Here is a 21,128-nt window from a genome sequence, read left to right as displayed (position 1 = left end):
TCTCCTGCCCGCTGCCTTATTTCTCTCCTTCCCTTTTCCGATTTCTTCCATTTCAGGCTCCTCCTCCTCGTTTGCTGTCTCTCTCCCTCTCCAGTGTTTCCTCCTCTGCTGTCTCCTCTGCCCTGCCTGGTTTCCCCTCCCCCTCCTGTTTCCCTTCTGTGTTTCCTGGCTCCTCTGGCCGAGTTCTTCTTCTCCCGTCTGGTTTTTACTCCCACCAGATCTCTCCTCCGGCCCGAGGTGCCCTGTGCCTGCTGATTTACGCCCTGCAGCTGCAGCCTAACCTTCCTGCGTCCTCCCGGTCTCTAGTCCCAGTGCATGTCTGACAGCCTTTCCCGCATCCTTGATCACCTCGTCTTCAGCAGGCTCCTGCAGACCCCGGCTGTGTCCTCTCCGCCTTTTTTAAGAAATGGAATTTGGGGGTGGGGTGGGATGGGGGGCAGGAGGGAGGAGGCAGACAGCGCAGGAGGCCACTTGGGCTCAGACATCTAGACCCTTCTCGGCGGGTGGTGATGGGGCACGGAAAATCTTCCCACTTTCAAAGAGCAAATGCAAACAGGCTGTGTGACCTTGGGCCAGTCCCCTCCCCTCTGTGCCTCAATTTCTGCAGAATGTCACTGGATAATGAGTTCTCTGAGGGCTTTTAGTTCTAAGAGCCATTGAGAATGCTGAAAGGGAGCCATCTGAACCCCCAGGGACCCCTAGATTTACCACTGCTCTCTGAGAGGGTTTACCAGTAGTCCCAGAGCTCTTAGAGCCTGGACAAGTGCAGTTTCCAAGGTGGAGTTCTCTGGCAGAGTCATTTCATCTCTCTACACCTCAATTATCACATCCAATTGGCACTAAGAAAAGAAGGGAGGTAGAGCCCTCTGTCCCCCCATCACCAGAGAAAGCAGATCTGGAGTCTGAACAGGAGATAGACGCTGGCCAAGGCACAGGATCTGGAGCATAAACTCTTGCCCTGTTTGCTAACTCATTAAGGCAGGGGTGCTTAGAAGAGAGTAGACTCGCCTCAGGGGTGGGGAGAACAGGAGGCTCAAGTGAGATGCTCTTGGTGCTGGAAACCACCCTCCCTCGTGCCCGGGGTTTCTCTCTGCCAAGTCTCGTGTCCTGCTCAGGCTCTGCCCTGTCTCTCCCCAGCCCAGCAGCATGGTGGTGGAACACCCCGAGTTCCTCAAAGCAGGGAAGGAGCCTGGCCTGCAGATCTGGCGTGTGGAGAAGTTCGACCTGGTGCCCGTGCCCACCAACCTTTATGGAGACTTCTTCACAGGCGATGCCTATGTCATCCTGAAGACGGTGCAGCTGAGGAACGGGAATCTGCAGTACGATCTCCACTACTGGCTGGGTGAGGCCAGCCCTGCCCAAGCCCTGCTCCAGCCCCCTGCCCTGTGCTGTGCATGGACTTCTGAGGCATGGGCCCCAGGAAGCGCCGAGGAAGCTAACTGATTATTGAGCACCAAGTATGTGCCAGGCCCTTGCCTAGTGGTTCCTTGCCCTCATACTCCAGAACCAGCCCGGCCGAGTTCAGACCCCAGTTCTGCCCCTGCCTCATGGTCTGCCCTTTGGCAAGTCACTTCGTGACTCTGTGGAGTGGACATGATGATAGAGCCACACTACGTCACAGACAATCAGACCTGCGGGTGACCTGAGGTCCCTGGACCCCTCCACAGCTTCCCTAGCCCAGCTCTACTAACCCCCAAGTTTGTCCTTCAGAGTCAGGAGCCTGGAGTCACTGCCACAGCTCTGCCATGTGACCCTATATGTCCTGCCCCCTTACTGAGCCTCAGTTTCCTAATCTGTGAATTGAGCTGATGCTCCCAGTCCCAAGTCTATGCTCTGGAGGAGTCAAAGTGAGTGTCAGAGCTGGGAGGACCCTTAGAGAAAAATGGGGTGCAGCCCCCCACCATCGCCATTAAACAGATGGATTAACTGAGACTCACAGAAGGCAGGGGCTCGCCCAGCTTCTACAGTTATGCCAGGGCAGTGCTGGAGGCTCTGACTCCGCTTCCCCAGGAGACTGGGACCACTTTGGGGAAGCCAGGCTTATGCTGCTCTGCCATCCCCTAGGCAATGAGTGCACCCAGGATGAGAGCGGGGCGGCTGCCATCTTCACCGTGCAGCTGGACGACTACCTGAACGGCCGCGCAGTGCAGCACCGCGAGGTGCAGGGCTTCGAGTCGGCCACCTTCCTCGGCTACTTCAAGTCTGGCCTCAAGTACAAGGTGGGTTGGGCCCCACCAGGGACAGATACACCAACAGCAGGACTCACTCTGGTCCCCCCCCGTCTTTTGGCCTTGTGGGACAATAGACAGGTAGGTCAGAGGTCAGGCTTTGTAGTCAACCAGTCCTGGGTTTGAATCCTAGGCCCTTCCTTGCTGTATAGCCTTGGACAAGTCACATTCCCTCTGTGAGCCTCTGATTTCTTATCTCAAAATGGAGAGAAGAAAATTCCCCATAACTTTATAGGGTTGTCTTCTCAGCCCCAGCAGTGAGGAGTGGGCCAGAGGTGGAAACCCAGCCCTTCTCTCAGGCCCCAGGGGGCTTGGGCCTCATCCTGTTTTGGCACCCCTTAATTCTTAGGGCCCTGCAAACAGAGGGCCTTGTGTTAGTTCTTTGATAGGGCACTCTTTGTCATATCCTTCTTGCTGTTCACTAGAATCTCCCTTGAACTTGAATTCTTGAGAGGCTGGGCTAAGGCAGAGCTCTTCCCTCGAGCTCCCAGCCAGGTAGGGCTGAGCCAACCAAGCTGGAGCCCCAAGAAGCTGTCCCCAATACCCTGTGTGACTCCAGCAAGCCACTTGACCTCCTCAAGCCTCCCTTTCCTCTCCGGTTCCATGAGAGCCAGTTGTGCCTGCCCTACAAGGCTGGGGAGAGGATTAGGTGAAGGAGTGGTTGAGAAATGCCTTGCATGGAGCTTGGCTCCTTGAAAAGCCTCAGGGAAAGCTATTGTTTTGCACAGCTGGGGTTCTCTTTGGTTAGGATAGGGAAGGGATCATAAGATTTCATAGCCAGGTGGGCTTTAATGTCAGAATCCAAATCTCTCATTTTACAGGGGGAAGGGGAACTGAGGCACAGAGAGCTTTAAGGAACTGGCCCAGGGTCACACAGTGAGTTGGTGCCAGAGCCAGGACCAGAATGCAGATCTCCTGACTCCCACCTTTCTTTCCACTAAACCAACGTGCCTCTCATGACCAGGGTTCTAGGGTAGGGTTCAAGCCCTGTCTGTGCCTCTGATGTGCTGTGTGACCTTAGAGAATTCACTGTTCTTCTCTGGGCCTCAAGAGTTCTCAGTGTAAATGGGAGCAGTGACCCTGTCTGCTTGGGTGAAGCACAAGGAATTGAATCATGAGAAAGGGCCGGTGAGACTCAGATAGCAAAGGGCAGGGTGTGTCCTGGGAACAGCAGCCTGGGACTGGGTGTGGCTGGGTTCCCAGGAGTTTGCTCTGCTCCTCCTGCTGAGCCGTCCAGCTCTGCCATCTTCCTACAGCCCCTTGTGGGGCCTTGGTACCTTGAAGAAGGAGCGGCGAGAAGTTTGGAAGCCAGGCCCCTGAGCTGGAGAAAGACCAGGTCTTTTTGCAACTACTGGAGCAGGAAGTGGAGAGAACACTTGGCCAGGAGTCAGAGAGATTGGATTCAGGTTGCAAGGCTGCCCCTTCTTTTTTTTTTTTTTTTTTTCTTGTCTTTTTCGTGACCGGCACTCAGCCAGTGAGTGCACCAGCCATTCTTATATAGGATCCGAACCCGCGGCGGGAGCGTCGCCGTGCTCCCAGCGCCGCACTCTCCCGAGTGCGCCACGGGCTCGGCCCACAAGGCTGCCCCTTCTACCTCTGGGCGTGTGATCGCACATATTCCGCACTCGTCATTCATTCAACAAACATTCGTCGAGCCCCTCTAATGGGAGCATCTGCTTATTGTTGCGGTGTGGCAGGCACGGCACTGGGAACGTGTGTTTATCTCATGTAAGCCTCACAGCGATCCGGGGAGGCAGCGAATTAGGGCTCCATTTTATGGATGAGGAGACGTGAGGCTCAGAGAGGTCACATAGCCAGTAAGTACTGGAAGCCACATTCAAACCCAGGCCCAGGTTCCCCTAACTCTGTCAGATCCTGGACTGTGTACAGGGATGCCCAAGAAAGTAGGTGGGTCTCTGAGAAGTTGGGGAGACTGGCAGGCTCAGGAAGAGTCAATCCATGGTGTTCAGGTGGGGTGACAGGTGGAATCTCAGGGTGTGGGCATCCCTTCGAGGGCTTCAGGGACAAGATACCTGAGTAGTGGTAGCTCAGCCATCTCTCTGTCACCTGTTCCTTAGTGGGTAGCCTGATGGTCTAACATTGTAGCAAATATGAAAGTTCTCACATCCACAAGAAGGACAATTTTACCAGGTCAGTGAATGTTGCAGAGCAGATCACAGGCTCCCTGGATTTTTAGGAATAAATAAGGATGGTAATAACCAGATCTCATTTAATTTTCACTATCGCCTTTCGGGTGGGTGGTAACATTCCCATGTCACAGATGAGGAAGCTGAGGCTCAGAGGAGTGAGCTAACTTGCTAGTTCACACGACTAGTAGAAGGTGCTTACCACTGAACACTTATATATTGCTTACCATGTGTCAGGGGCTCTTCTATGTGCTCTACTCATTTAACTCATTTTACCCTAGAGGTAGTTTCTAGTATTAGCACCATTTTATAAATGAGGAAAGTAAGGCACAGAGATGTTAAGCAACTTGTCCATGTTCACACAGCTAGCATAAGTGATGGAACTGGGACTCAAACCCTGCTGCGAAGGGCCTAGCCCAGAGCTGGTAAAGAGTGGGCATTTCGTGATTCCCAGATCTTTGATCTCTGCTCTGATAGGGACTTGGATCTGCAATTTAGCAAGCCTCCCCCAACCCCAGGTGATTTTCTGGGATGTTCTTAGATCACAGTCTGAGAAGTGCTCCAGAGAGGATGGGTTCCCAACCCAGGCCCAGATTTGGGGCTTCAGTTCTAAAGGCACTGGCTCCTGGTAGAAATGCGAGGTCCAGTGCTGGTCCTGTTTACCACCTTCTTCAAGTCCTCAAGCTGCCCCCGCACTTGGCAGGCCCTGCCCAAGGTTCTGGCCTGGTGCCCTCATCAATTATAGATCCCAGAGGAGCAGAGTTTGTTATGCAAGACTTGTTCCCGTGAAAGCTTCTTCCTCGGAGCCAGTTTTGTCCTCAGAGTGTGAGAAGGGGCAGGGAGGGGTCAGGCAGCCACTAGAAAGGGCTGTTTTGGGTCCTGGCCCTCTTGTTCTGTGACCCCTCAAATCCTTAAAAGTCACCGCACTGCAAGATTCCTTGATTCCTCCTTCCACTCCTCTTTCCCCCCTCCATTCCAACAGAGAACCCTGGAGACCCCTTGGGGCTGGGTTATTTGAAACCCTTTGTTCAAATGGAATCTGGGCTGGGCAGGGTCCTAGGAGCTCCTGGACCTGAGGAACACGACTAGAAACCCACAGAACTTGCAGCTTTCCCGTCCTCCTTCCCATTTCTTAGATAAAAGAACTCTGAGTTAGAAGGTGGAAGGGACCAGCCCCCATCAATTCATTTTTCTTTGTTTTATAAACAGTTTACCATTTTTTTCATGTAAATCTTTGTTGCTTACCCCCTCCCCCCGTCCCCTTCCTTATTATAGGAAGCTTATTATAAAATGTCGAACATTTGGAAATATAGGTTTTAGAAAGTAAAAGGTCCCCATGATTCTACCCTGGATATATACACCTAATAGTGATTACTTTTTTTCTCTCTCTATGAATATTACCACTTTTAATTTGGAAAGTGGCTTTTCAAACCATTTATTTTATTGAATTTTATTCAAATAATTTGATACCAATCATGTCCACCTAGTGATTAGACTGTAGAAAGAAACAACCAATCCTAAAGATTATAGTGAAAATAGGGAAAAAAAAGACTGAAAAATTTCTGCTCCCTGCCATTAGACATTAGATCCACTAATGTCTTCAAAAGCTTGCTTTTATTATTTTTTTGTTAACTAATCTTTCCAAGTCTAATCCCCTAGATCAGTAAGATTAGAGGGGTGAATTAATCAGGAAACTCATGGCCACAATCAGAAATCAAGTATGTTTTTATATTATAAATTAATGTACAGAAAATTTCTGATAACTGAGATTTATGGCATAAAGCAACCCTTTTCCTTTTTTTAAAAAAAGTTTTCTATTTTTTAACAACCAAAATAAAAGACAATCTGGAACATATTAAGTATTTTAGGGGTGTATAAAAAAGTTAATGGTCTTTCTTTTCTCCTATTGCCTCATTTTTTGTCTCTGAGGAATCAATATAAACGGTTGATGGGTCCTTCTAGCACCTTTTGGGAAAACTTCTCAGATTCATTTTCTCTTTACGTCCAGCTGCCCATAGACACTCAGGAGTTCCTGGGCAGACATGATGAGGCTGGCTCCCTGGAAGGGAGAACTTGGGCGTAAAACCCAGCACTGCCACCAAGTAGCTGGGGCCCTGGGCACAGGGTTTACCCTCTTTGAGCCTCAGTTTCCTTGCCCGTGAAGTGGGGTGTTGAGTCCCTCCCTCATGGGCCTGAGATCAGGTCTGCATTGCATGCATATAAAGCAGGTGCCCGAGCGAGAGCTCAGTAAGTGGCGGCCACTGCAGTTAGTAGAGGTGAGCACAGGGGCTGCATATTCCTCCCTAAGCTGCCCTTCCTCACCTGCTCTCTAGCAGGCATGGCTACATTGCTCTCAGAACCTTCCTGTCTCCCTGTATTTCACTCCCTGCCAGCCATGATCATGTCCTTTGAACTATGCTCTGCTCTCAGAGCCCAGGCACCTGTGCCATCCAGCCCTTGGGCCCCCCTCGGACCTGGTCCCTTATCCAGGAGCCCCCCACTCACTCCTGATGATAGGAAGAATTACTACTGTCTTGTGATTCAGTTGTGGGCAGCAGAGTCAAGAGTGGAAGCTGTGATCCTAACCCCAGCTCCACACTGAGGTCATTCACACAGAGTGGCCAACCCACAGCTCCCTTTGAAGACCCTTGAAGCAGGGCCAGGGCAGTAAGTCAGCCAGCTCTGTGCACACGTTGGCCACACAGCTGAACCCAAGGCAACTCTTGAGAGGCCTCATATTAATACCAAGAAGGGACACCAGGGGGTGCCCCAACCACCAGCAGCAGGAAAACACGTTTGTACTTGAAAGATGCTCTGAACAGTGGCTTGTTCCTGCCTCCCAGCCTGGGCGACCCTAGTGACCTTTGCTCTGAAAAAACCTGATATTGGGGGAAGAACGTGGGTCTTACATAATCAGACGCACCTGGGTTCGAATCCTAGCTCCACCATCTAGCAGCTGTAAGACCTCAGGCAAGTCCCTGCACTTGTGGAAAGTGGACTTTCTTCATCTGTGAGATGGGGTAATGATACCTCCCTCTAGATGATACAGGCAAAATGCCCAGCACAGTGAGTATTATCATTTCACAAATGCATACACAAGGGTACTGCAGAAACTTCATGGAAAAACAGAATTGAAAGATAAATATGAACCTTTCCCTAAACTTTCTGAAGTACCCTCATATTGCTTACTATGGGTAGACATAGGAGCCCAATTTAAACTGGTTTCCTCTGTCTCCTTGGCCTCCTTGAGTCTGGGTGGCTACAGTCAGACTTAGCTTAGGTCTGCAAAGTGGGCTGGGCAGAGGGGACCTGGGTGGGGTGGCTGCGTTTCTAGCCTCAGTGGAAGCCCCTCTGTGTCTACCTCCAAGATGCGTGGGGCACGGAGACCAGTACCAGGTTAGAGGCAGGAGGCAAGGAGTCAAGCCTTGGCTTTACCACACACGTGCTGAGCATGCTTCAGTAAGTCACTCCACTTCTCTGGGCTTTAGCTTCCCATGGGGAAAATGGGGTGCTGTGGAAGGTCCCTTTCAGTTCTGATGTGACAGTCCTGGGCTGGGCACTGCTCTCAAGAAAGCCTGACCGACTTTTCTTGGCTTTCTATTGGGCTGAGGGCAGTCATAGCAGCTGCAGGGAAGCCCTCCTGAAGGTCCCATCCCTGGGACTTGGTGACGATTGCAGAGGGTGGTGGAGCAGGGGTCTATGTCTCCATTTCAGAAAGAAGAGGCCTAAGCCTCAGGGAAGGGAAGAGAGTCACCGAAAGCCACCCAGCTCTGTCGTGGCAGAACACTATCCCTTCCTCTCTGAAGGCACAGTTGGTTGGGACTTCTGTGGTAATGGAGGAGGAAGGAGACGGATGCCTGGGCTGGAGCAGTTCAAGAAGACTTCCCGGAAAGCCTTGCAGGAGGGGAAGGATTTGGATTAGCACTTTTCAAAATGGGTTTTGCAGAGCACTCAAGTTGGAGGCAAGATGTGGTGGAAAATGCTGTGTGAAACAGAAGGCAAACAAGTTTGTTCTCCATAGATGGGCCGAGCCTTTGTTGTGCTCACGTGCACAAGTGACAATCAGGAAGAGGAGCATGAGTGTGGAGCATTCCCTGTGCTCATTTGATCATGGAACCCCTTTCTTGCAGAGTATCTTGGGGCACTAAGGAGTCATAGAACATTTCTTGGGAAATGCTGATTTTGACAAAGGAATATTGGCAATTCTTTGATCCAGGGAAATGGCTCCGGGGTCTAGGGGTGGCAGCATGATGCAGTGGGGAGGGAGTCTGTCGCTTCTTAGCTGTGTGGCCTTGGGCAAGCTTTATTCCTTTTCTTAACCTCCTTTTCCTTCTCTTAAATGGGCAGAAGAATGTCCCAGTCTCAAGGTAGTGAGTGTGAAAATCCCGTGTTGACTGAGCATCCCATATTGCAGGCCACACTGGTCCATATGCCAGAATTCCCTTGCCTCAGTCCTACCTCTTCCCCATATCTGCCTCCTTGGGACCTCTTCCCTAGACTAACGCTGTCTCCTTGACTTGACAGAAAGGAGGCGTGGCATCAGGATTCAAGCACGTGGTACCTAATGAAGTGGTGGTGCAGAGACTCTTCCAGGTCAGAGGGCGGCGTGTGGTTCGCGCCACTGAGGTGCCTGTGTCCTGGGAGAGCTTCAACAACGGTGACTGCTTCATCCTGGACCTGGGCAACGTGAGTCTTGACCTGCCCTTTCGCAGGAGCCACTGAGGTGCTTCCGGCTAGGCCTGACTTTGGGGATGTGGTGATACCCACGTTTACAGATGTGTGGACATGGACAGAGCATACCAGGAAGACCAGCAGGCCCCTGTGCACTGTGTGTGTCAGACAGAGACCTATGCACAGACATGCCCTGTATGCAGAGGCTCCCACACTGTAGACCCAAGCCTGTCATGCATGTGTGCACAGACCTTGTGTACACACCATGTGCATGGGGGACCTGGACTTGAACTGACACACGACTCCCTGACATCTTCTGTTCATATGCACATCTCGTTATCTTTTTACGTATAGGCACATACTTACAAGTACATGGCAGACGTGGACACAAACCACAGGCTCTTGCCCACCAGGCATGGGCACGTGCAGCATAATGAATGCCCACACATGTAGATTTGAGTGTGTTGTTCAAGGAATCACATGTGTGTGTCATACATGTAGTTGCACACACACATTGTACATGACAATGTGTGTGGGATGCACTTACCAGGTGTACCTTTTAGATAGATGTGTGATGCTTTGTACACACTTGCCTCACAAATCTACGTGAGCACAATCCTGCAAATGGACATGGCCAGACAGTTCACCTCAAACCTCATGTGCAGCCTGTGATAGAATGTCCATGCAAACACAGGCACACACTGATTTAGTGTAAGCTTTTTGTTGAAGTATAATAGGCATACAGAAAAGTATGTAAATTCTAAGTTGTGCAGCTCTATAGGTTTCACAAGGTGAACACACCCCCCGTGACACTGGGTCAGAAGCAGAACATCACCAGCCCCCCAGAAGGCCCCTGTTGCCCTCTTCTAGTCCCTTCACACCCACAAGGCCTTCACCCCAAGACCTTCATCCTGAACTCTCTCAACAGCATGGATTAGTTCTGTCTGTTTCTGCGCTTGATACACGTGGAACCTTTCTCTTTTCTGTCTGACTTCCTTTGTTTGACATTACCTATCTGAGATTCATTTATATTGTTGCATTTAGTTATAGATTGCTCATTCTCTTTGCTATTTGCGAGTCAATTGTGTAAGCATACCACAATTTATTTATCCTTTATTTTGTTCACAGGAAGTTGGGGTGGTTTCTGGTTTGGGGCTATTACGTGGAGTGTTACTCTGAACATTCTTGCACAGGTCTTTTGGTGGACATATGAATGTCTTTCTGCTGGGGATATGCCTGGGAGTTAGATTGCTGGGTCATAGGGTGTAGGAGTTACTGAGCTTTAGTGGCTGTGGCCAAATGGTTTTCCAAAGTGTTTGTACCCGTTTCTATTCCTATCAGCAGGCAAACATTTTTGTGCACATTGTAGATGTAGTTGTACCCAGACATACCCTGGTGTGCACAGATCACACCCATTTATTTGGATAATGCACATGTACGTGCTCTGCCTGTCCTCACCTGGGCAAGCACAAAACAAGGGGAGCTTGCACACAACCCGCAGTCTCCTCCTTGCCAAGTCACTGGGCAGGTTGTTGTAGGAAGGCCGGGGCACTGGTTTACTGGGGTCTCTGTTTTACAGGACATCTACCAGTGGTGCGGTTCCAACAGCAACAAATTTGAAAAACTGAAGGCCACACAGGTGTCAAAGGGCATCCGGGACAATGAGCGGAGTGGCCGGGCCCGAGTGCATGTGTCTGAGGAGGGCGCTGAGCCCGAGGCCATGCTCCAGGTACCCGTGGGGTGCAGGGTGGGGTGGGCATGGGGACAGGCTGCTCATGACTTTCTTCTATTCAGGAGGCAATTTGAGTCGAGTTTGAGGAAAAGATGCCCTACCCTCTTTAAGACCGTTTGTTTTTCCACCAAGCCTGTAGCTTTAAGGAGTGGGGAACATTAGCTTCCCTGGCAACTCCCAGTCTCCCCCGAGAGGTGGGGCTGGAGTCTGTGGACATGGTGCATGCTGGGTCTGTGAGCCACACCCCCAGCATGGAGGGTCAGGTCCTCTGAAGGAGCTGAGGAGGAGAGTATCTCCAGGTCCCCTGAGGGCCAGCCTGGTGCTCGAATGGGGTCAGAAAGAGACAACTGAGACCCAATCCCCTCTTTCCTCTTTGGACTGTTGCTGGAAGTTTGTTGCCCGTTTAGTAAACTGCATGATGGAATTGCCAACCCTTGTGCTTTGAGGACATATCAATAGAGGCAAGGTTCACTGGAAAAAGGCGGAGGCCATGAGCTCTGCTCCATGTCACTTGGCTCCTGCTTCTCTGGGGGCATCCAGTTCCATTTTTTGTAAAGAGCAGAAGGGTGATTATTATGGGGAGAAAGAGCCTCGACACCAACCAGGGCTTGGAAAGGACAGTAGCTGAGCCTGGAAAGACTGGAAAGGCCAGAATGGAGGAGTGAAAATAAGCTCTGAAGTCACAGGTACTGAGGTCCAATTCTGACTTAGCCACCTAATAGCTGCGTGGGTAAGTGACTTCATCTCTCTGAATCTCAGTTTCCTCTTCTGTAAAATGAGAGTGATAATCTCTGCCTCCTGATGTGGGTGTGAGGATGAAGTCAGATCTTTTAAAGACACGTCATGCAAGGTGTTCAGTAGCTGTAGTTGTCACTATTAGAAAGTAGATTACATATCTGAAGAACTGTACTGAAGGCAGAAGAGCAGGGGTGTCCTCTCGGAGTTCCTGGAGTCAGGGATGCAGAGACTTTTTATAGGCAGATCTGGTTGAGCCCTACACAGGAGGCATGTGACCCGATGAGGGATGTCTCTAGAGGGGGCTGGACACCATGTGGAGGGTCACCGTGGATGCCCATGTGGTCCCTGCCTGCCTGGGGAGCTTTCTCAGGAGCCCAGTCCCCTCCCTCCTGGCCACCCTTCCTCTCCATCTTTCCATCTCCTGCAGGTGCTGGGCCCCAAGCCCGATCTGCCCCCAGGTACTGAGGACACAGGCAAGGAGGATGCAGCCAACCGCAAGCTGGCCAAGCTGTACAAGGTGAGCCCCAGATGCACTGTCCCCTGGGCGTTGCGTCACGACAGGAGGCAGGAGACCTGCTCTTCCCTGCTCCACTGCTGTTGGACCCCGAGCAAAGCACCCTTTTTGTGGGGGGCCTCGGCTTCCTCATGTTTCCAGTGGACGCTCTTCTATTTCCTTTACCTTCCTGCACTAAGAATAAGAGAATGTGATAAACTCCAAACATGTCTGTGTCCTGTTCCAACATGGGATCTCTTCTTGGATCTCAGTTTTGTCATCTGTAAGGTGGGAAGAAGAGCAGAAGGGTCAACTCTGCAGGATTTCTGGGAGTCCTCAGAGAAAATGGACTGGAAAGTATCTTAGGAAAATACTTAGGGAAATACTACAGAAATGGGTAGGGGGGTGGGAGTGTGGGTTATGGTTAATGACTTTATAATTTCTTCCTTGTGGTTTTTGAAACGGAATTGAGGCTTATCTTGAGCTTAGGAACTTTGACTTCTTGGCTGAGTGTAGAGATAAAGCCCATCAAGAGCCCCTTGTACTCGTGTTTTCCCCAGCCTTGTTTGTGGTAAAATAATAACAAAATGGGAGTGCAGATTCCACCACCTCCAGAGAAACATCACATTATTGATTTTTCTGATTATGAAGTGATACGTTTGTTGCAAAAAAAAAAATAGTGAGCAATACTCAAGAATATAAAAAAATGAAAGTCACTTGTTTAAGATAACCAGTATTATTTTAAAAGCATGTTTTTATTACAAAAGTAACAAAATTCAATTAAGAAATAATAGGCTCTTCACCGGTTTTCATGGTTACACACTCACCATTTTGGTGAAAGAACACATCTTTGTCCAGACACATCTTTCTGTCCCTAATTACTTTTCCATCTCTATTTGATATAAATGGATCCAGACTATTCATGCTGTTCTGTAGCCTTCTTTTTTCCACTCCACATGGTTAGGAATATCTTTTTATAATGAAGATCTATGTGGCCCTTTATAACAGGGACATAGTATTCTGTCTGATGAATGTAAGAATTTAAGCAGATCCTGACTGATGGACATTAGGATGTCTCCACCTTTTCTGATTGCAAACAGTTCCTCGTTATGCCCTTGTGCTAAGGGCGCATTGGGGCAAGTTTCAGCGCATGAAGTGGCACGGTCACAGGCTGGAGAATCAGTCTGTGGTTGGAAACACTGGTTCTGGAGCCAGACTGCCTGTATTTGAATCTCAGGTCTGGTGCTTTCTAGCTGTTCAAGTTATTTACCCACTCTGTGCCTTGGTTTCCTTATGAATGAAATGGGAACAGGAACAGAGCTATCATATGTCAGGATTAAAGGAGTTCCATCATTATATGTTATACAAATTGCTTAGAACAGTGCCTGGCACTTAGTAGATACTCTATTCCTATAGAGCACTTATTATTTGAAATTCTGATATAAGTTGCTCCACTGCACTCTGGAAGGTCTCCCAGATTACCCTCAACGGGTTTGAAAATGCCTGTTTACCCAGAGCCTTGCCAACTCCGGGTGTTGTCAATCTTTTGAATGTTGACTATGATACACTTTTTTAAAAAGTTTGATTAACTTTTTGTTTTTGAATAGTTTCTAGGTTTATAGAAAAGTTGCAAAGATAGGTACAGAGAGTTCTTGTATACCGTTCACCCAGCTTCTCCTAAACATCTTAACATAACCAGGTGCATTTGTTAAAACTAAGAAATTAACACTAGTTTAGTATATTAACTAAACACAGACTTTATTTGGATTTCCCCAGTTTTTGATTCCAGGTTTCTGTCCAGGATAACAGATTGCATTTAGCTCTTTTTATTTTTATTTTCTTTTTTTTATTGATGAGGTGGAATATCTTTTCAACAAACTATTCAATTCTTCTCCTGTGCTACGCCACGTTCCTGCATTTATCCTGCCTTCCCTTCCCATGTGCAGTTTACATGTTTCACCTGAATATAGTTCAGCAGGTGCAGGTTTGACAAAGCAGAAAAGGAAAAAGAAAGCCTAAATGTGTCTTAGAGTGTGAGGGCAAGAGCCCAGGTGTTACTCTGCAGTGTCATGTGGGGTAGAGGTGGTGGGTGTTGGCTTGAGGTCGTCCTCTGGCAGGCCAAGGTGGTAGAGGTCTCATTCATGGGTGATGGCTGCGGACACTCACACGCTGGGCTCCCTCTCTCTCATCCCCTCAGGTCTCCAATGGCGCAGGCACCATGTCTGTCTCCCTTGTGGCTGATGAGAACCCCTTCGCTCAGGGGGCCTTGAGGTCAGAGGACTGCTTCATCCTGGACCATGGCAGGGATGGGAAAATCTTTGTCTGGAAAGGTACTGGGGATGGGGAAGGGTCCCAACTAGCCTCCAGGACCGAGGGCGGAGTGTGTGTTGGAGGCATCCTGGTGCAGTGGAAATTAGGATCTGTGGGCTAATGCCCCGGCTTTGCAACTGACTTGCTGTGTGATCGTGGGCACTTTACTAACCCTCTCTGGGCCCCAGATTCTCTCTTTGGGCTAAAATTCTCTGAAAGGTTAATGGCGTCATGTAGAAATTACATAAGAGATGTCTAGCTTTGTGGTCAAATGAGTTCGTGGGCAACGGTGGATCAAATAATGTTAAACAAGTTTGTTTATTACAGGACTTCTAACTTGCTAATGTACATTGAGGCTCTTGATGAAGGCTTTTGATCTCTTTCTGTTTGGGAAATGCTGTGCTAGAAGTCCATGGAACTCTTTGAGGAATAGCTTGTGGGAGGCTCTTGGAAAACGTTGGCCCAGATGTTTCTGAGAGGCCTTGAGATGTTCTGAGAAGACCCATCACGATCCTCCCCGATACCAGAAGGCTAGTCCCGGGGAGGACAGAAGGGAAGGTGGCAGTGAGTGGACAGAGAGCACGTGCGCACTTGTGGCCATTACTGTCATTATCTGGTCTTTTTGGTCCTGCATCAGCTGACCTGGGTCTTGGCCTTGGCGATGGGAAGTCTGGGACCAAGGCTGACACTAACTGGCCAGTAGCTCGCCTGGCACAGGAAGGCTGTCAGGGTTGGGACAAACTTCAGACTGTGAAGTGGGAGGAGCCTGTCACTGGAGGGCGGCCTGCGTGTGTGGTGTGTGGACATCGGAGTTGACAGGGCAGAGTCTGAATTGCAGCTTTCCCACTTGCTCGGTGGCCTTGGTCAAGTCACTTAATCTCACTAAGACCCTAGTTTCCTTTTATGCAAATGGGAACAAGATAATAATGATCTTTATCACATAAGGCTGTTGTGTGAACTAAGTGAAATAATCTATGTATAGTTCTGAGCACAGAACTAAATGGTTGTTGGGGTTGCCATCATGGGCCTGGACCCCCAGCCGGACCCCTGGGAGTTCTAGGAACTTCTGGTTTTGGGGTACTCTGGACTTGGCTGCCCACAGTCCAAGAAGAGTAGGGAGAGAGGTTTGGCTGCTTCTTTCCCTGGGCCCTTGGGAGTTAGGATATAGCAGGATCCCAGGCCCCTAACCCTGTCGTCCCTCTGGCTGCTGACAGGCAAGCAGGCCAACACCGAGGAGAGGAAGGCTGCCCTCAAAACGGCCTCCGACTTCATCTCCAAGATGGACTACCCCAAGCAGACCCAGGTGAGTCCTGCAGGCCAGGTAGCATGGGGAGGGGCGGGTCCAGTTCTGGCGGGATGAGCTGGGGTGACTGGTTATCTGAGGCTCCCCTGAGGACCCCTGCTGGGCAGCCCAGACACTTCCTTTTCCCCTTCCCCTCCCAGGTCTCGGTCCTTCCTGAGGGCGGCGAGACCCCGCTGTTCAAGCAGTTCTTCAAGAACTGGCGAGACCCAGACCAGACAGACGGCCCGGGCTTGGCCTACCTCTCCAGCCACATCGCCAACGTGGAGCGGGTGCCCTTCGATGCCGCCACCCTGCACACCTCCACCGCCATGGCCGCCCAGCACAGCATGGATGATGACGGCTCAGGCCAGAAACAGGTGCAGGGTGTGGCGGGTGTCCAGGCCCCTCCCTGGTCCCTCTTGGGCACCTCTGGCCCGGGCACTGCCTCCTGCTTCCCTGAGGATGTTTCTCTGTGAGGTTTCGAGATGTTTTGGTAGATGACATTCTTTTGTGTCGCTTATTTTTCACTACCGGTGTACCCTGAACACCTACTGTGTGCCAGGCCCTGTGCCAAGTGTCTCAGACCCCTCCCGCCCCTGAGGAGTGCTTGGTCTGGGAGAGGAAGGGACCGTGGCCACAGCTGATTGCTCGGTCCTGTGCGGTCACTGGAAGATGTGAAGGAATACAGGGGACTGTGGGAACACAACAAGGGCAGTGGGGTGGGGTTGTTGGGCGGTCTGCATGAAGACAGGGACCCTAGGGTTGGGTCTCAGAGTGGGAGAAGGAGTTTGCCACTGAAGAGTGTCAGGGATGCCAGGCAGGACTCTGTTTGGAGGGAGCTGTCCCTGGAGGCCACTGCTGATGGCGCCCTCAGCAAGGGGCCTTGAATGCTGGTTCCAAGGGTGCTGGTGAGGGTTTTTCCTTTTCCTTCTTTTATCTTTTTAAAAGCAGGCATGTGACAGGCTCGGTTCTATGCTTTAGAAACTTGCTGTGGAAGTGGGTCAGAGGCAGGAAAATGAAGGTAGAGAGCCCATGGAGTGGTTGTTGTAATAGTTTAGGGGGGAGAAGACACTGACTTTGAGACTAAGAAGGTCACAGTGACAGTGGAGCGGTGGCAGGTACGGTTCAGAGATGTTTGTGAGGTAGACTCTGCTTCAGGCAAACATTGCTGTCATTCCTAATGATAGGAACAGCAAGTGTTAACGTTTATTATTGTTTTTGTGGCTGGTATTTATTCTTTTTCATTCGTTACTTCAGTGGGTGGGGAGGATGCAGTGAGAATATTTGGAGGGGGGCATTGTGGGAAGAACCCTGCGGCTGGCTGTGTGACCTTGAGCGAGTCACTTAACCTCATTTTCTCACCTGTGAAATGGAGTTTAATCCCACTCCATCATCTTCAAGAATTTTCAAGATCTAGAGATTCTAGGATTCAGTTTCCCAGGACTTAGAGGACTCGGTGTCCCTGCAGCACCACCAGATGGCACTCCTGGGCCTCGGGGACACTTGGAAAAATCAGTGTCATCTGAGCTCTGCAAGGAAACCTGCCAGCAGGGGTCGATCTGAGGTCACCCAGAGATGACCTGGCCTTTGGTGGTGACCTATAGAGTCCAAGCAATTCAATAGTGATAGAGATAATGATACTACTAGTAATATAATAACAATAATTATAATAAGAGTAGCTGCCACCTACAGAGCTATCGCCCTGTGCTGGGCTCTGTGCTAGACTTTCTTGAATAAACTTCATTTGAGCCTCACAGTGCTTCGAGGAAGGTACTGTTATTACACCATTTTTCAGATGAGGAAACTGAGGCTCAGAGAGGTTAAGCAGGTCACCCAAAATCTAAGGGGGTGGAGCCTGATTTGGGATCTGGTCTGACGCTCAACGCTCACTGTGCTACGTTCCTTGGGAGCTGCCATTATGATTCTTCTGAAGAAATGCAGGGTGGGGCAGGGGCATGGCGTGAGGATTCAGAGCAGGAAGCCTAGAATCGAGTCCCAGCCCTGCCTCTTAGTTGCTCTGTGGTTTGGGCAAATTATTTAACTTCAGTCTAAACCCCAGTAGAGTTGCCTATAAAAAGCTTGTCCTACCATCTCACCATAATCTACTGTATTGCGGTTTCTCAGCTGAACTGAGTTGGGGTTGGGGGTCCTGTACAGTATCTGATCCCAGCTTTGCTCTGGCAGATCTGGAGAATTGAAGGTGCCGACAAAGTGCCCGTGGACCCAGCCACGTATGGGCAGTTCTACGGAGGTGACAGCTATATCATTCTGTACAACTACCGTCATGGCGGCCGCCAGGGACAGATCATCTACACCTGGTGAGGGCCTGGGGCCATCTGGACTGTGTGTGTGGCAGGGCGTGGGAGGGACCAGCTGGGTCCTGAGCATGGCAGCAGGGAGAGGGGAGTGAGCAGGACTGAGGGAAGTCTGAGGGTGTGTGGGCCTGAGGTGGGACAGCCACACGCCCCCAGGGAAGGCTCTCTTCCACAGGGCAGCACCACTTGTCTTATTTCTCCAAACAACTTATCAAAATATTACACATCCATTGTAGGAGATGAGGTAAGCAAGGAGAAACAAACAGAACATCTCCCACAAGTCTGTGATGCCAAGTATTGTACATACTGGTGTTTACCCTCCCGCATGTTTTTAATTAAAAAACTACTTTTAAAATTCCTTTGAAACAGAGAACACATTCACATGGTTCAAAAATTAAAGCAGAATAAAAAGTTACCTATTGAAATCTGGTTCTCACCCCAGTTCTTCTCTATCTCTTTCTCCAAATCCTACTCCTTCGTGGGTAACCACTTTCATTAGTTTCTAGTATATCCTTTCAGTAATTCTTTATGCAAATATAAGCAAATATGATCTCTGTTCATAATTCTCTATTCCTTACACAAAAGATAGTGTGTATTGTTCTGCACTGTACTTTTTTGACTTAATTCTTCCTGGAGACCAATCAATGTCATTACACAGAGAGCTTCCTTCTTCTTTTTTTACAGCTGCATAATATTCGTATGGGTGACTCTACTGTAGTTTATTTAACAAATTCCCCGCTGATGCATACTTGGATTGATTCCAGTCTTTTACTATTACAAGCATTGCTGTGATTAGTAACCTTAAACGTCATTTTGAACATTTAGAGAAATATGTCTAGAGTAAGTTCCCAGAAGTAGGATTACTGGGTCAAAGGGTAAATGCACTTATTTTGACAGATAGCTCCTGATTCCCCTTGATAGGGTTTCTAGCATTTTGCATTTCCACCAGCTATGTGTGAGAGTCCCTGTTTCCCTATAGCCACACCAGTGGACTGTGTTGTCAAACTTTTGGATTTTATCAACCTTATAGCTTATAAAATGGTGTCTCAGTGTACTTCTCATTTGTATTTCTTCTGCTGTTCAGTCTCAAACATTTTGTTGATTATAGTCTGTTGGATTTCCTCTTTTAAAACTTAATTTTGAAATAATTTTAGACTTTCTGAAAAGTTGCCAAAATAATACCGTTCTCGTAACTTCCCCTATGTCCGCATCTTCCGTAGCCATAGTACAATGATCAAAACCAGGAAACCAACATTGATACAGTCAATGCTATTTACTAATCTATAGACTTTACTTGAATGTCACCAATTTTCCTTCTATGTCCTTTTTCTGGTGCAGGATCTAAGCCAGGAACCCACGTGGCATTTACTCATTATGTGTCCTTAGTCTCCTCCAACCTGTGATGGTTCCTCAGTCTTTCCTTTTCTTTCACAACCTTGACATTTTTGAAGGGTTTTAGTCTTCAAAAGTGACTTGTAGAATGCCTCTCAATTTGACAGCATCAAACTTTTAAAAGAAGCTTAAAAATTTTTTTTTGACTAGGTGATAATACATGCACAGTGTACAAAATTCCTAAGAAGTCTTTTTTAAAAATTAGTTGCGCCACCACATTGATTTGTCAGATTTTGTTTGCTTATACAGATACCATGTGTTAGAAATGGGAAATTAGACAATATAGGAAAAGGTGGGGTAGAAAGCCCAAATCCCCTTAGTCTCCACTCTTGGGGAATCACCGCTGACCTTGTGTGAACATCTGTGCAGACTTCACTGCACGTGTCCATGTGAGGCCAAATCTACGGAAGTCTTTTGCCACAAATGGGATCATTTTACACTTGCTACTCCCTGATCTGCCTTTCCATCCAGAGAGATGAACTGGCCACTTTTCTGCATCTCAGAATTGAGTCTCAGAGCACCTTCTCTTGTGGCTGTCTGTCCAGCATGGGATGCCCCAGCCAGTCCCCTGCAGGGCACATTTAGGATAAGGAAATCCATTTGTTGTGCTCAGATCTATGTTAGAAAGCAAATGCCAGGATGAGGGTTGAGAGTGCTGGTTGGGTTCCTGGCTCTGGTTCCTCTTGAGAAAGTCTCTCTCCCTCCGTGTCTCACTTTTATTACCTGTAACGTGGGGGTGTGTGGGTTTCTCAGGCCCAGGGCTCTGTGCAAACCTTGATGCCAAGTCTCACTTCCTCTTCCAGGCAGGGCGCCCAGTCTACCCAGGATGAGGTCGCTGCATCTGCCATCCTGACTGCCCAGCTGGATGAGGAGCTGGGAGGTACTCCTGTCCAGGTGAGCCCAGCCACTGCCTCTCTGTTCACTCATCTTCCTGACTGTGCACCCATCCATGCATCCGTGCATGCATCCATCCATCCATGCAACAAATCTTTATGCAGGGCCTCCATGTGCCCAACACTGTGTCTGCAGCCATGGACACACAGACACTGCCCCTACCCTGTTGCTCTTTATAGTCCAGAAGGGAGATAGACATTCAACAAACATGCACACAGTGGATGTATGACCATACACTGTAATGTATGTAGTGAGTGAAAATAACAAGACACCTTGGGAGAAAGTACAGGAGAGGCGGTGTGGCGGAGCAGTTAAGGGGATGGATGTGGAGCCAGCGTGCTTGGGTTTGAACCCTGACTTTACCTCTAGGCAACCTTGGGCAAGTCACTTAGCCTCTCTGTGTGTCTGCGTTCTCAAAATGGGGATGATAACAGTACCTATCTCATTGGATTTCTGTAAGATTAAGAGTTAACATTTGTAAAGCATTTAGAACCATGCCTGGCACATAATAGGCTCCACCCTTATACATATGTGTCACATATAATGACATAAATCCCAGGTAGGGTCTAATTGGATTAGAGAAGCCTCCCTCATCCCCCCACCCCCACACCCCAGGAAGGGACTCTTCAGCTAGGGCCTCCTGAGTGTGTAAGAGTTGGCCAGGCGGAGAGTGAAGGGAAGCACATTCTAGGCAGGGGGAAGAGTGTACGCAAAGGCCCTGAGGTGGGAGGGGGACTGGGTAGTAAAGCGAGGGGGGAGGCACCATGATATGGGCTAGAGAAGGGCTCAGAGGGGCAAGACCACTCAGAGACCATGGTGAAGATGTGATCTCAGGAACAGTGGAAAGTTGCTGAATGGTAAATCTGAGGTGAAGGGATTTCTGGTTTAAAACATTGCTCTGGCTACAGTGTAGGGCACCATAAAGC

General features: G+C 49.3%; 1 protein-coding gene across 4 annotated transcripts in view; it reads left to right on the top strand.

Annotated features, from left to right (window-relative positions):
• GSN (gelsolin) overlaps positions 1-21,128 on the top strand; it is a 56,365-nt gene that overhangs the window by 28,756 nt on the left and 6,481 nt on the right. For all 4 annotated transcript variants that reach the window (XM_063081827.1, XM_063081825.1, XM_063081824.1 and 1 more), the window contains 10 exons: positions 1,138-1,342; positions 2,065-2,219; positions 8,900-9,061; positions 10,626-10,775; positions 11,944-12,033; positions 14,207-14,339; positions 15,534-15,622; positions 15,763-15,978; positions 17,786-17,919; positions 20,112-20,202. In XM_063081827.1, coding sequence (XP_062937897.1) covers positions 1,147-1,342; positions 2,065-2,219; positions 8,900-9,061; positions 10,626-10,775; positions 11,944-12,033; positions 14,207-14,339; positions 15,534-15,622; positions 15,763-15,978; positions 17,786-17,919; positions 20,112-20,202 — 1,416 coding nt within the window. In that variant the 5' untranslated portion in view covers positions 1,138-1,146. The remainder of the gene's footprint in view (positions 1-1,137; positions 1,343-2,064; positions 2,220-8,899; positions 9,062-10,625; positions 10,776-11,943; positions 12,034-14,206; positions 14,340-15,533; positions 15,623-15,762; positions 15,979-17,785; positions 17,920-20,111; positions 20,203-21,128) is intronic.

Source organism: Cynocephalus volans, chromosome 17 (genome assembly GCF_027409185.1).
Source record: "Cynocephalus volans isolate mCynVol1 chromosome 17, mCynVol1.pri, whole genome shotgun sequence".
Classification (NCBI taxonomy): domain Eukaryota; kingdom Metazoa; phylum Chordata; class Mammalia; order Dermoptera; family Cynocephalidae; genus Cynocephalus; species Cynocephalus volans.
The sequence above is the reverse complement of the archived record's forward strand: the minus strand, read 5'-3'. Positions and strand labels throughout refer to the sequence as shown.